Source organism: Eleutherodactylus coqui, chromosome 11 (genome assembly GCF_035609145.1).
Source record: "Eleutherodactylus coqui strain aEleCoq1 chromosome 11, aEleCoq1.hap1, whole genome shotgun sequence".
Lineage (NCBI taxonomy): Eukaryota > Metazoa > Chordata > Amphibia > Anura > Eleutherodactylidae > Eleutherodactylus > Eleutherodactylus coqui.
The window spans coordinates 8,774,859-8,792,034 of record NC_089847.1 but is presented as its reverse complement, the minus strand read 5'-3'; the positions used below and the strand labels follow the sequence as shown (position 1 = coordinate 8,792,034).

General features: G+C 44.1%; 1 protein-coding gene across 1 annotated transcript in view; it reads right to left on the bottom strand.

Annotated features, from left to right (window-relative positions):
- Positions 1 to 17,176, bottom strand: part of ITFG1 (integrin alpha FG-GAP repeat containing 1) — a 164,429-nt gene that overhangs the window by 13,482 nt on the left and 133,771 nt on the right. The window contains exons 15-16 of the mRNA XM_066583997.1: positions 12,208 to 12,332; positions 9,563 to 9,645 (exon numbers count right to left, since the gene is read on the bottom strand). Of these exons, the coding sequence (XP_066440094.1) occupies positions 9,563 to 9,645; positions 12,208 to 12,332 (208 nt within the window). The remainder of the gene's footprint in view (positions 1 to 9,562; positions 9,646 to 12,207; positions 12,333 to 17,176) is intronic.

Below are 17,176 nucleotides of genomic sequence, written 5' to 3'. Positions count from 1 at the left end.
TAACTACTATAATACTGCTTCCTATGTACAAGAATATAACTACTATGATACTGCCCCCTATGTACAAGAATATTACTATAATACTGCCCCCCTATGTACAATAATATAACTACTATAATACTGCCCCCTGTGTACAAGAATATAACTACTATAATACTGCCTCCTATGTACAGGAATATAACTACTATAATACTGCCTCCTATGTACAAGAATATAACTACTATGATACTGCCCCCTATGTACAAGAATATAACTACTATAATACTGCCCCCTATGTACAAGAATATAACTACTATAATACTGCCTCCTGTGTACAAGAATATAACTACTATAATACTGCCCCCTATGTACAAGAATATAACTACTATAATACTGCCTCCTGTGTACAAGAATATAACTACTATAATACTACCCCTATGTACAAGAATATAACTACTATAATACTGCCCCCTATGTACAAGAATATAGCTACTATAATACTGCCGCCTATGTACAAGGATATAACTACTATAATACTGCCCCTCTGTACAAGGATATAACTACTATATTACTGCCCCCTATGTACAAGAATATATCTACTATAATACTGCCCCTATGTACAAGAATATAACTACTATAATATTGTCCCCTATGTACAAGGATATAACTACTATAATACTGCTCCCTCTGTACAAGGATATACCTACTATAATACTGCCCTCTATGTACAAGAACATAACTACTATAATACCGCCCCCTCTGTACAAGAATATAACTACTATAATACCGCCCTCTATGTACAAGAATATAACTACTATAATACCACCTCCTATGCACAAGAATATAACTACTATAATACTGCTCCTATGTACAAGAATATAACTACTATAATACTGCCCCCTACGTACAAGAATATAACTACTATAATACTGCCCCCTATGTACAAGAATATAACTACTATAATACTGCCCCTATGTACAAGAATATAACTACTATAATACTGCTCCCTATGTACAAGAATATAACTACTATAATACTGCTCCCTATGTACAAGAATATAACTACTATAATACTGCCCCCTGTGTACAAGAATATAACTACTATAATACTGCCCCCTATGTACAAGAATATAACTACTATAATACTGCCTCCTGTGTACAAGAATATAACTACTATAATACTGCCCCTATGTACAAGAATTTAACTACTATAATACTGCCTCCTATGTACAAGAATATAACTACTATAATACTGCCCCCTATGTACAAGAAGAAAACTACTATAATACTGCCTCTATGTACAAGAATATAACTACTATAATACTGCCCCCTATGTACAAGAATATAGCTACTATAATACTGCCGCCTATGTACAAGAAAATAACTACTATAAAACTGCCCCCTATGTACAAGGATATAACTACTATAATACTGCCCCTCTGTACAAGGATATGACTACTATATTACTGCCCCCTATGTACAAGAATATATCTACTATAATACTGCCAGTATGTACAAGAATATAACTACTATAATATTGTCCCCTATGTACAAGGATATAACTACTATAATACTGCTCCCTCTGTACAAGGATATACCTACTATAATACTGCCCTCTATGTACAAGAACATAACTACTATAATACCGCCCCCTCTGTACAAGAATATAACTACTATAAAACCGCCCTCTATGTACAAGAATATAACTACTATAATACCACCTCCTATGTACAAGAATATAACTACTATAATACTGCTCCTATGTACAAGAATATAACTACTATAATACTGCCCCCTACGTACAAGAATATAACTACTATAATACTGCCCCCTATGTACAAGAATATAACTACTATAATACTGCCCCCTATGTACAAGAATATAACTACAATAATACTGCCCCCTATGTACAAGAATACAACTACTATAATACTGCCCCCTATGTACAAGGATATAACTACTATAATACTGCCCCTCTGTACAAGGATATAACTACTATAATACTGCCCCCTATGTACAAGAATATAACTACTATAATATTGTCCCCTATGTACAAGGATATAGCTACTATAATACTGCCCCCTCTGTACAAGGATATACCTACTATAATACTGCCCCCTATGTACAAGAATATAACTACTATAATACTGCTCCTATGTACAAGAATATAACTACTATAATACTGCCCCTATGTACAAGAATATAACTACTATAATACTGCCTCCTGTGTACAAGAATATAACTACTATAATACTGCCCCTATGTACAAGAATGTAACTACTATAATACCGCCCTCTATGTACAAGAATATAACTATTATAATACTGCCCCTATGTACAAGAATATAACTACTATAATACTGCTCCCTATGTCCAAGAATATAACTACTATAATACCGCCCTCTATGTCCAAGAATATAACTACTATAATACCGCCCTCTATGTACAAGACTATAACTACTATAATACCGCCCTCTATGTACAAGAATATAACTACTATAATACCACCCTCTATGTACAAGAATATAACTACTATAATACTGCTCCTATGTACAAGAATATAACTACTATAATACCACCCCCTATGTACAAGAATATAACTACTATAATACCGCCCTCTATGTACAAGAATATAACTACTATAATACTGCCCCCTATGTACAAGAATATAACTACTATAATAGTGCTCCTCTGTACAAGAATATAACTACTATGATACTGCCCCCTATGTACAAGAATATAACTACTATAATACTGCCGCCTATGTACAAGAATATAACTACTATAATACTGCCCCCTATGTACAAGAATATAACTACTATAATAGTGCTCCTCTGTACAAGAATATAACTACTATGATACTGCCCCCTATGTACAAGAATATAACTACTATAATACTGCCCCCTATGTACAAGAATATAACTACTATAATACTGCTCCCTATGTACAAGAATATAACTACTATAATACTGCCCCCTCTGTACAAGAATAGAACTACTATAATACTGCCCCCTATGTACAAGAATATAACTACTATAATAGTGCTCCTCTGTACAAGAATATTACTACTATGATACTGCCCCCTATGTACAAGAATATAACTACTATAATACTGCTCCTATGTACAAGAATATAACTACTATAATACTGCTTCCTATGTACAAGAACATAACTACTATAATACTGCCCCCTATGTACAAGAATATAAATACTATAATACTGCTCCTATGTACAAGAATATAACTACTATAATACTGCCTCCTATATACAAGAACATAACTACTATAATACTGCCCCATATGTACAAGAATATAACTACTGTAATACTGCCCCTATGTAAAAGAATATAAGTACTATAATACTGCCTCCTATGTACAAGAATATAAATACTATAATACTGCCTCCTATGTACAAGAATATAACTACTATAATACTGCCCCCTATGTACAGAATATAACTACTATAATACTGCCCCCTATGTACAAGAATATAACTACTATAATACTGCCCCCTATGTACAAGAATATAACTACTATAATACTGCTCCTATGTGCAAGAATATAACTACTATAATACTGCCCCCTATGTACAAGAATATAACCACTATAATACTGCTCCTATGTACAAGAATATAACTACTATAATACTGCTCCCTATGTACAAGAATATAACCACTATAATACTGCTCCTATGTACAAGAATATAACTACTATAATACTGCCTCCTATGTACAAGAATATAACAACTATAATACTGCCCTCTATGTACAAGAATATAACTACTATACTACTGCATCCTATGTACAAGAATATAACTACTATAATACTGCTCCTATGTACAAGAATATAACTACTATAATACTGCCCCCTATGTAGAAGAATATAACTACTATAATACTGCCCCCTATATACAAGAATATAACTACTATAATACTGCCCCCTACGTACAAGGATATAACTACTATAATACTGCCCCTCTGTACAAGGATATAACTACTATAATACTGCCTCCTATGTACAAGAATATAACTACTATGATACTGACCCCTATGTACAAGAATATAACTACTATAATACTGCCCCCTATGTACAATAATATAACTACTATAACACTGCCCCCTGTCTACAAGAATATAACTACTATAATACTGCCTCCTATGTACAGGAATATAACTACTATAATACTGCTCCTATGTACAAGAATATAACTACTATAATACCGCCCCCTGTGTACAAGAATATAACTACTATAATACTGCCCCCTATGTACAAGAATATAGCTACTATAATACTGCTCCCTATGTATAAGAATATAAATACTATAATACCGTCCCCTCTGTACAAGAATATAACTACTATAATACTGCCTCCTATGTACAAGAATATAACTACTATAATACTGCCCTCTATGTACATGAATATAACTACTATAATACTGCCCCCTATGTACAAGAAGATAACTACTATACTACTGCATCCTATGTACAAGAATATAACTACTATAATACTGCTCCTATGTACAAGAATATAACTACTATAATACTGCCCCCTATGTACAAGAATATAACTACTATAATACTGCCCCCTATGTACAACAATATAACTACTATAATACTGCCCCCCTATGTACAAGAATATAACTACAATAATACTACCTCCTGTGTACAAGAATATAACTACTATAATACTGCCCCTATGTACAAGAATATAACTACTATAATACTGCCTCCTATGTACAAGAATATAACTACTATAATACTGCCCCTATGGACAAGAATATAACTACTATAATACCGCCTCCAATGTACAAGAATATAATTACTATAATACTGCCCTCTATGTACAAGAATATAACTACTATAATACTGTCCCCTATGTATAAGAAAATAACTACTATAATACTGCCCCCTATGTACAAGGATATAACTACTATAATACTGCCCCTCTGTACAAGAATATAACTACTATAATACCGCCTCCTATGTACAAGAATATAACTACTATAATACTTACCTCTATGTACAAGAATATAACTACTATAATACCGCCCTCTATGTACAATATAACTACTATAATACCGCCCTCTATGTACAAGAATATAATTACTATAATACTGCACCCTATGTACAAGAATATAACTACTATAATACTGTCCCCTATGTACAAGAATATAACTACTATAATACTGCTTCCTATGTACAAGAATATAACTACTATAATACCGCCCCCTCTGTACAAGAATATAACTACTATAAAACCGCCCTCTATGTACAAGAATATAACTACTATAATACCACCTCCTATGTACAAGAATATAACTACTATAATACTGCTCCTATGTACAAGAATATAACTACTATAATACTGCCCCCTACGTACAAGAATATAACTACTATAATACTGCCCCCTATGTACAAGAATATAACTACTATAATACTGCCCCCTATGTACAAGAATATAACTACTATAATACTGCCCCCTATGTACAAGAATATAATTACTATAATACTGCCCCCTATGTACAAGAATACAACTACTATAATACTGCCCCCTATGTACAAGGATATAACTACTATAATACTGCCCCTCTGTACAAGGATATAACTACTATAATACTGCCCCCTATGTACAAGAATATAACTACTATAATATTGTCCCCTATGTACAAGGATATAGCTACTATAATACTGCCCCCTCTGTACAAGGATATACCTACTATAATACTGCCCCCTATGTACAAGAATATAACTACTATAATACTGCTCCTATGTACAAGAATATAACTACTATAATACTGCCCCTATGTACAAGAATGTAACTACTATAATACCGCCCTCTATGTACAAGAATATAACTATTATAATACTGCCCCTATGTACAAGAATATAACTACTATAATACTGCTCCCTATGTCCAAGAATATAACTACTATAATACCGCCCTCTATGTCCAAGAATATAACTACTATAATACCGCCCTCTATGTACAAGAATATAACTACTATAATACCGCCCTCTATGTACAAGAATATAACTACTATAATACCACCCTCTATGTACAAGAATATAACTACTATAATACTGCTCCTATGTACAAGAATATAACTACTATAATACCACCCCCTATGTACAAGAATATAACTACTATAATACCGCCCTCTATGTACAAGAATATAACTACTATAATACTGCCCCCTATGTACAAGAATATAACTACTATAATACTGCCCCCTATGTACAAGAATATAACTACTATAATAGTGCTCCTCTGTACAAGAATATAACTACTATGATACTGCCCCCTATGTACAAGAATATAACTACTATAATACTGCCGCCTATGTACAAGAATATAACTACTATAATACTGCCCCCTATGTACAAGAATATAACTACTATAATAGTGCTCCTCTGTACAAGAATATAACTACTATGATACTGCCCCCTATGTACAAGAATATAACTACTATAATACTGCCCCCTATGTACAAGAATATAACTACTATAATACTGCTCCCTATGTACAAGAATATAACTACTATAATACTGCCCCCTCTGTACAAGAATAGAACTACTATAATACTGCCCCCTATGTACAAGAATATAACTACTATAATAGTGCTCCTCTGTACAAGAATATTACTACTATGATACTGCCCCCTATGTACAAGAATATAACTACTATAATACTGCTCCTATGTACAAGAATATAACTACTATAATACTGCTTCCTATGTACAAGAACATAACTACTATAATACTGCCCCCTATGTACAAGAATATAAATACTATAATACTGCTCCTATGTACAAGAATATAACTACTATAATACTGCCTCCTATATACAAGAACATAACTACTATAATACTGCCCCATATGTACAAGAATATAACTACTGTAATACTGCCCCTATGTAAAAGAATATAAGTACTATAATACTGCCTCCTATGTACAAGAATATAACTACAATAATACTACCTCCTGTGTACAAGAATATAACTACTATAATACTGCCCCTATGTACAAGAATATAACTACTATAATACTGCCTCCTATGTACAAGAATATAACTACTATAATACTGCCCCTATGGACAAGAATATAACTACTATAATACCGCCTCCAATGTACAAGAATATAATTACTATAATACTGCCCTCTATGTACAAGAATATAACTACTATAATACTGTCCCCTATGTATAAGAAAATAACTACTATAATACTGCCCCCTATGTACAAGGATATAACTACTATAATACTGCCCCTCTGTACAAGAATATAACTACTATAATACCGCCTCCTATGTACAAGAATATAACTACTATAATACTGCCCCTATGTACAAGAATGTAACTACTATAATACCGCCCTCTATGTACAAGAATATAACTATTATAATACTGCCCCTATGTACAAGAATATAACTACTATAATACTGCTCCCTATGTCCAAGAATATAACTACTATAATACTGTCCCCTATGTATAAGAAAATAACTACTATAATACTGCCCCCTATGTACAAGAATATAACTACTATAATACTGCCCCTCTGTACAAGAATATAACTACTATAATACCGCCTCCTATGTACAAGAATATAACTACTATAATACTTACCTCTATGTACAAGAATATAACTACTATAATACCGCCCTCTATGTACAATATAACTACTATAATACCGCCCTCTATGTACAATATAACTACTATAATACCGCCCTCTATGTACAAGAATATAACTACTATAATACTGCACCCTATGTACAAGAATATAACTACTATAATACTGTCCCCTATGTACAAGAATATAACTACTATAATACTGCTTCCTATGTACAAGAATATAACTACTGTAATACTGACCCCTATGTACAAGAATATAACTACTATAATACTGCCCCCTATGTACAAGAATATAACTACTATAATACTGCCCCCTATGTACAAGAATATAACTACTATAATACTGACCCCTATGTACAAGAATATAACTACTATAATACTGCCCCCTATGTACAAGAATATAACTACTATAATACTGCCCTCTATGTACAAGAATATAACTACTATAATACTGACCCCTATGTACAAGAATATAACTACTATAATACTGCCCCCTATGTACAAGAATATAACTACTATAATACTGCCCCCTATGTACAAGAATATAACTACTATAATACTGCCCCCTATGTACAAGAAAATAACTACTATAATACTGACCCCTGTGTACAAGAAAATAACTACTATAATATTGCCCCTATGTACAAGAATATAACTACTATAATACTGCCCCTATGTACAAGAATATAACTACTATAATACTGCCCCCTATGTACAAGAATATAACTACTATAATACTGCCCCCTATGTACAAGAATATAACTACTATAATACTGCCCCCTATGTACAAGAATATAACTACTATAATACTGCCCCCTATGTACAGGAATATAACTACTATAATACTGCCCCCTATGTACAAGAATATAACTACTATAATACTGCCCCCTATGTACAAGAATATAACTACTATAATACTGCCCCCTATGTACAAGAATATAACTACTATAATACTGCCCCTATGTACAAGAATATAACTACTATAATACTGCTCCCTATGTACAAGAATATAACTACTATAATACTGCCCCCTATGTACAAGAATATAACTACTATAATACTGCCTCCTATGTACAAGAATATAACTACTATAATACTTCCCCCTATGTACAAGAATATAACTACTATAATACTGCCCCCTATGTACAAGAATATAACTACTATAATACTGCCCCCTATGTACAAGAATATAACTACTATAATACTGCCTCCTATGTACAAGAATATAACTACTATAATACTGCCCCCTATGTACAAGAATATAACTACTATAATACTGCCCCCTATGTACAAGAATATAACTACTATAATACTGCCCCCTATGTACAGTATAATACTGCGACTTTGAACGCAGCGTTTTTACAGGCGCCGGTGTTAGGAGGGCCTTAAGGAGGGGATTCTCCCGTGTATCTGCAGTCGCTCCTTCTACATACACTGAGGCAGCCGGCGTGTAACAATGTGCGCTGCAGGGCTGCCGGCGGTTGTGTGCGCGTCGCCATCTATCTTCCTCCTCATCAGTAACAAAACCAATAACCACTTATTAATTGCTGCATTAGCAGACGCTGAACTCCGTCCTCTCCCCGATGGTGCAGCATCCGGCGAGGACGGCGACTAAACTGTCCTCCGTTATGATAAAGATTTACGGGCTAATTGCCGGCGCTCTGACTTCAGGCTTCCCCGTCTCATTCCCAAAATAACTTGGAACACACCGAAGAGTAAAATCGATAGCTCCTTATTAAGCCAGATACATTTGGAGAGAAAGTGCCGAGTTCCAGTAAGGGGAGCGCGGCGGGGGGCCTCTCCAACAAGATGGGTTAACCCTTCCCTATCTGGAGGAGGTTTGCTGTAGACTCAAAGATGGTTTTGAGCAGCAAGAACACTAAGAATGTCCTGAGCCGGGCGGACTATCGGGAACGGTGGCACGTGCCCACTGTGGGCGATGTCCCTGGCAGAGAGTTACCTTTTGGGGTTCTCGTGGGGGTGCGGGATGACAATGAGCTGGGAGTTGGGGATGATGGCGGTCCACTCCTGTCTCCGTATTTGCTGTAAAACAGAAGAAGATGCTGAGTAACGAGACATCAGTATGCGCCGCCACGCTCGCAGCTCGTTAATAATCCGCCGCGCCCGTCATTCCTAGGAAAATAAATTCATTTATAAATCTCTACTGTAATAGGATTCCTGACTGACCGTTTAGATGATTCATAAACGAGTGCAAGTCCTGACTAATGACTGACGGCGGGAGGAGATTTACAGCTCCAGCAGGCGAAGAGGGACCGGCGAGGGACGTATTTATGCACAACCGTGTATTTGTGGAGGTCTCGTTCCCCTCCGCTGCCCTAAAAGTGGCATCAGCAGGCAGCAGCACCATCTACGGCAGCCCGCATGCGCTCTCACCGTCCGCGGCGGGCCCGCACACTCTCAACGCCCACAGCAGTCTGTATTCTCTTCACAAACTGTACTGAGAGGCTATCCTACAGACTGCCACGGGGAGCGCCGGGGCACAGACTGCCACGGGGAGCGCCGGGGCACAGACTGCCACGGGGAGCGCCGGGGCACAGACTGCCACGGGGAGCGCCGGGCCACAGACTGCCACGGGGAGCGCCGGGCCACAGACTGCCACGGGGAGCGCCGGGCCACAGACTGCCACGGGGAGCGCCGGGCCACAGACTGCCACGGGGAGCGCCGGGCCACAGACTGCCACGGGGAGCGCCGGGCCACAGACTGCCACGGGGAGCGCCGGGCCACAGACTGCCACGGGGAGCGCCGGGCCACAGACTGCCACGGGGAGCGCCGGGCCACAGACTGCCACGGGGAGCGCCGGGCCACAGACTGCCACGGGGAGCGCCGGGCCACAGACTGCCACGGGGAGCGCCGGGCCACAGACTGCCACGGAGACTATCTTAGGGAGGAGATGTACATACATTATATTAGGCTTACTCAGTATTTGGCCAAGATGCCTGAATCATCCTGGGAAAGCAGAGGGGTGGGCACTCCAAGATTGCTCACTGCTGATTGGACCAGAGACAGTGCAAAGCAGCATGAAAAGTAAGGGCAAGGAAGTACAGGACAGTGAACTACTGACAGAATGCTAGACTTACTACATACTCCCTCACTGAAAGTGGATTGTAAACAGAAAAGCAAGAGAAAAATGGGACAGACCAACTGAAAATCAGAGCGTCCAGACAGGAAACACGGTGCAAACAGCAGCAAACAAGAGGGTAAGGAGAGCCTGGTCTATTACAGAAAACTTGGGTTAGCATTAATTGCTGGGCTGCACCTGCGCTTGCGTGGTCAACCCAGTAATTGCTGTAAAACCACGAGCGCTCATGAAATAGCAACCTTAGGAAGTGACTGTAAATCCATTACACTTGCGTTGGTATTAATGAAACAAGAGTGCCGGAGAGGTGACAGCAAGACACCCCAATTGGGAGACAATTTCTTTCTCCTTCTCCTTCCCTAGTTCTACATTTCGTTGGTGCCCTTGTCACTACCGGTACATGAGCCGCTACCTGCCGCCCAATCAGGTTGTAAAGGTAGTGCTGCTCCTCCAGGATGGCACATCCATACATACTGGAGCAAGGTGGTTTACTACTGTGCTTCCTAGCACAAGAGCATGGAGAGGGTACCAGGACATGGCCATTACACAAGGAGACCTGGACAGCAGGGCATCAACCCAACATGAGGACTGGAGGGACTAAGGGGAGGGGGCTGCGGGAGCCCTACAAAATGACCTCCAGCAGCAGCTGACCAACCTGTTCTACACAGGCTCCATGAGGGTCCGACACCCTGTAGTGGCACCTACCCTCACAGCCCAGCACTGGGCAGCTTCATTGGCATTCACCAGAGAGCACCAGAATTGGTAGGTAAGCCATTGGCACCCCATTCTCTTCCCTGACAAGAGCAGGTTCTCGCTGGGCATGTGTAACAGACAGGAAAACGTTTCGAGACCCTGTGGGGAATCTTGGGCTGCCACATCATAAAGCATGATCAGTTTGGCGGTGGGTCAGTGATGGTCCGGGGGGCATATCCTTGGAGGATCACACTCCACACAATGACTAACGGTACCCCAAATGCCGTTACATATCGGGATGAGATTCTCAGAGCCACTGGCAGACCATAGGCTGGTGTTGGGCCCTCGGTCCTTCCTAAGGCAGGACAATGTCCGAGCCCATGTGGTCAGCATGTGTAGGCATTTCCTGGTTGGGGAAGACATTGATGAGAGCTCACCATCTCCAGATCTCAATCAATATAGAACTGCAGGGACAATCTGTATGAGTGCATCCAACACTGCCAAGTCGTGCCACACACAGGAGCTCACCGATGCCCTGATCCAGGTCTGGGAGGAGATCCCCCCCCAAGGACGCCATCCGGCATCTCATCAGGACCTGCGGAAACGCTGAGCACACAGACAGGTGGAGGTCACGCGCCACAAAGTCACATGATCAGCTGCGGCGATTAAATTAACGCACGTTGATTATCTGCATGATTTGGATTCCTTCGGCTGGTTGATGATTTCGGTTTTCTTTGACCGTTGATGCTATATATGTATGTATGTCACACACAGACCCAGTAACATGCATGCTGTGCACATTGGGCAGCACTCACCTTCTCTCCGGGGGGTCGTGGGATTCCTACGTACAGATGATCAAGGAAGTTGGCGCTGCGCCCTAATCCCAGGACGTTGTACGGCAGCTGGAGCGCCATGTGTGCAGACTGACTCAGCTGCCCGGCTGAAATGGAAGAGACAATCCGTGTTACAAATACACAGCGGACACCACATAGGAGGATGCCGCAGCTAATCAGCGCGCCCTACAATATAGAATAACGTTTATGCACCATATACACAGAAGCCCCCCTGCAGACATACAGTATAGCCACACCGCCAGGCAATAAGTGCAGATTAGGCCCTGGGCCTGGGCATAGCCTTTACACTACAGCCCATGGCATCTATCATTAATATTAGACCGCCGGCATAGAGCCAACTAGCAGAGCAGAGTCCAGCTGCGGTCTGTCAGACACCATTGTCAGCTCTACACCTGGTGACATCCCCCCACCAGACCCCGTTGTCAGCTCTACATCTGGTGACATCCCCCAACCAGACCCTGTTGTCAGCTCTACACCTGGTGACATCCCACCACCAGACCCCGTTGTCAGCTCTACATCTGGTGACATTCTACCACCAGAGCCAGTTGTCAGCTCTACACCTGGTGACATGCCCCACCAGACCCCATTGTCAGGTCTTCACCTGGTAACATCCCACTGCTAGACCCCGTTGTCAGCTCTCCACCTGGTGACATTCCCCCCACCAGACCCCGTTGTCAGCTCTACACCTGGTGACATCCCCCCACCAGACCCCGTTGTCAGCTCTACACCTGGTGACATTCCCCCACCAGACCCAGTTGTCAGCTCTACACCTGGTGACATCCCCCCCACCAGACCCCGTTGTCAGCTCTACACCTGGTGACATTCCCCCACCAGACCCCGTTGTCAGCTCTACACCTGGTGACATTCCCCCACCAGACCCCGTTGTCCGCTCTACACCTGGTGACATCCCACTGCTAGACCCCGTTCTCAGCTCTACACCTGCTGACATCCCCCCACCAGACCCCATTGTCAGCTCTACACCTGGTGACCTCCATCAACCAGACCCCGTTATGAGATCCATACCTGGTGACATCCCACTGCTAGACCACGTTGTCAGCTCTACACCTGGTGACATCCCCCACCGGACCCCATTGTCAGCTCTACACCTGGTGACATCCCCACACCAGACCCCTTTGTCAAATCCACACCTGGTGACATCCCCCCCACCAGACCCCGTTGTCAGCTCTACACCTGGTGACATCCCCCCACTAGACCCCGTTGTCAGCTCTACACCTGGTGACATCCCGCCACCAGACCCCGTTGTCAGCTCTACACCTGGTGACATCCCGCCACCAGACCCCGTTGTCAGCTCTACACCTGGTGACATCCCGCCACCAGACCCCGTTGTCAGCTCTACACCTGGTGACATCCCGCCACCAGACCCCGTTGTCAGCTCTACACCTGGTGACATCCCGCCACCAGACCCCATTGTCAGGTCTACACCTGGTAACATCCCACTGCTAGATCCCGTTGTCAGCTCTCCACCTGGTGACATCCCACCACCAGACCCTGTAGTCAGCTCTCCACCTGGTGACATCCCACCACCAGACCCCGTAGTCAGCTCTCCACCTGGTGACATCCCACCACCAGACCCCGTAGTCAGCTCTACACCTGATGACATCCCCCCACCAGAACCCATTGTCAGCTCTACACCTGGTGACATCCCCCCACCACAACCCATTGTCAGCTCTCCACCTGGTGACATCCCCCCACCAGACCCCGTTGTCAGCTCTCCACCTGGTGACATCCCCCCACCAGACCCCGTTGTCAGCTCTCCACCTGGTGACATCCCACCACCAGACCCCGTTGTCAGCTCTACACCTGATGACATCCCCCCACCAGGACCCATTGTCAGCTCTACACCTGGTGACATCCCTCCACCAGACCCCGTTGTCAGCTCTCCACCTGGTGACATCCCACCACCAGACCCCGTAGTCAGCTCTACACCTGATGACATCCCCCCACCAGAACCCATTGTCAGCTCTACACCTGGTGACATACCCCCACCAGAACCCATTGTCAGCTCTACACCTGGTGACATCCCCCCACCAGATCCCGTTGTCAGCTCTCCACCTGGTGACATCCCACCACCAGACCCCGTTGTCAGCTCTACACCTGATGACATCCCCCCACCAGGACCCATTGTCAGCTCTACACCTGGTGACATCCCCCCACCAGAACCCATTGTCAGCTCTACACCTGGTGACATCCCCCACCAGACCCCATTGTCAGCTCTACACCTGGTGACATCCCCCCACCAGACCCCGTTGACAGCTCTACACCTGGTGACATTCCCTGACCAGATCCCGTTGTCAGCTCTACACCTGGTGACATTCCCCCACCAGACCCCGTTGTCAGCTCTACACCTGGTGAAATCCCACTGCTAGACCCCGTTGTCAGCTCTACACTTGGTGACATCCCACTGCTAGACCCCGTTGTCAGCTCTACACCTGGTGACATCCCATTGCTAGACCCCGTTGTCAGCTCTACACCTGCTGACATCCCCCCCACCAGACCCCATTGTCAGCTCTACACCTGGTGACCTCCATCAACCAGACCCCGTTATCAGATCCATACCTGGTGACATCCCACTGCTAGACCACGTTGTCAGCTCTACACCTGGTGACATCCCTCCCTCCCCACCAGACCCCTTTGTCAAATCTACACCTGGTGACATCCCCCCACCAGACCCCGTTGTCAGCTCTACACCTGGTGACATCCCGCCACCAGACCCCGTTGTCAGCTCTACACCTGGTGACATCCCGCCACCAGACCCCGTTGTCAGCTCTACACCTGGTGACATCCCGCCACCAGACCCCATTGTCAGGTCTACACCTGGTGACATCCCGCCACCAGACCCCATTGTCAGGTCTACACCTGGTAACATCCCACTGCTAGATCCCGTTGTCAGCTCTCCACCTGGTGACATCCCACCACCAGACCCTGTAGTCAGCTCTCCACCTGGTGACATCCCACCACCAGACCCCGTAGTCAGCTCTCCACCTGGTGACATCCCACCACCAGACCCCGTAGTCAGCTCTACACCTGATGACATCCCCCCACCAGAACCCATTGTCAGCTCTACACCTGGTGACATCCCCCCACCACAACCCATTGTCAGCTCTCCACCTGGTGACATCCCCCCACCAGACCCCGTTGTCAGCTCTCCACCTGGTGACATCCCCCCACCAGACCCCGTTGTCAGCTCTCCACCTGGTGACATCCCACCACCAGACCCCGTTGTCAGCTCTACACCTGATGACATCCCCCCACCAGGACCCATTGTCAGCTCTACACCTGGTGACATCCCTCCACCAGACCCCGTTGTCAGCTCTCCACCTGGTGACATCCCACCACCAGACCCCGTAGTCAGCTCTACACCTGATGACATCCCCCCACCAGAACCCATTGTCAGCTCTACACCTGGTGACATACCCCCACCAGAACCCATTGTCAGCTCTACACCTGGTGACATCCCCCCACCAGATCCCGTTGTCAGCTCTCCACCTGGTGACATCCCACCACCAGACCCCGTTGTCAGCTCTACACCTGATGACATCCCCCCACCAGGACCCATTGTCAGCTCTACACCTGGTGACATCCCCCCACCAGAACCCATTGTCAGCTCTACACCTGGTGACATCCCCCACCAGACCCCATTGTCAGCTCTACACCTGGTGACATCCCCCCACCAGACCCCGTTGACAGCTCTACACCTGGTGACATTCCCCGACCAGATCCCGTTGTCAGCTCTACACCTGGTGACATTCCCCCACCAGACCCCGTTGTCAGCTCTACACCTGGTGAAATCCCACTGCTAGACCCCGTTGTCAGCTCTACACTTGGTGACATCCCACTGCTAGACCCCGTTGTCAGCTCTACACCTGGTGACATCCCATTGCTAGACCCCGTTGTCAGCTCTACACCTGCTGACATCCCCCCCACCAGACCCCATTGTCAGCTCTACACCTGGTGACCTCCATCAACCAGACCCCGTTATCAGATCCATACCTGGTGACATCCCACTGCTAGACCACGTTGTCAGCTCTACACCTGGTGACATCCCTCCCTCCCCACCAGACCCCTTTGTCAAATCTACACCTGGTGACATCCCCCCACCAGACCCCGTTGTCAGCTCTACACCTGGTGACATCCCGCCACCAGACCCCGTTGTCAGCTCTACACATGGTGACATCCCACCACCAGACCCCATTGTCAGCTCTACACCTGGTGACATCCCGCCACCAGACCCCGTTGTCAGCTCTACACCTGGTGACATCCCCCCACCAGACCCCGTTGTCAGCTCTACACCTGGTGACATCCCGCCACCAGACCCCGTTGTCAGCTCTACACCTGGTGACATCCCGCCACCAGACCCCGTTGTCAGCTCTACACCTGGTGACATTCCCCCACCAGACCCCGTTGTCAGCTCTACACCTGGTGACCTCCCCCAACAGACCCCATTGTCAGCTCTACACCTGGTGACATCCCACCGCTAGACCCCGTTGTCAGCTCTACACCTGGTGACATCCCACCACCAGACCCCGTTGTCAGCTCTACACCTGGGGGCATCTGATTGTTTCTGTACTGGGGTCTCCTGTCTGACCCTCTCTCCTTTATACCTGAAGCTCCCACATCCCTGGACCGCACCGGACTGCTGGGGGGCCAATACTCCTGTCAGCATGGTGTACACCTATGCCCCTCAGAGGACAAATAATAGCAGAGTTCCCCTTTAAGAAAGGACAGACTTCAGTGCTGCAACCAAACAGATTTAATTCCTTCAGCCAAATCATCATCTATAAAACTAATAACACTTAAAAGGCTGATATCAGAGATCACCCGTCCGTCTCCCCCGATGTCCCCTGACGTCTTCTGTTCTGTCTGGGCTCAGAAGAAGCAATTATTTCTCTCTTTGTACTCGGTGATGCCA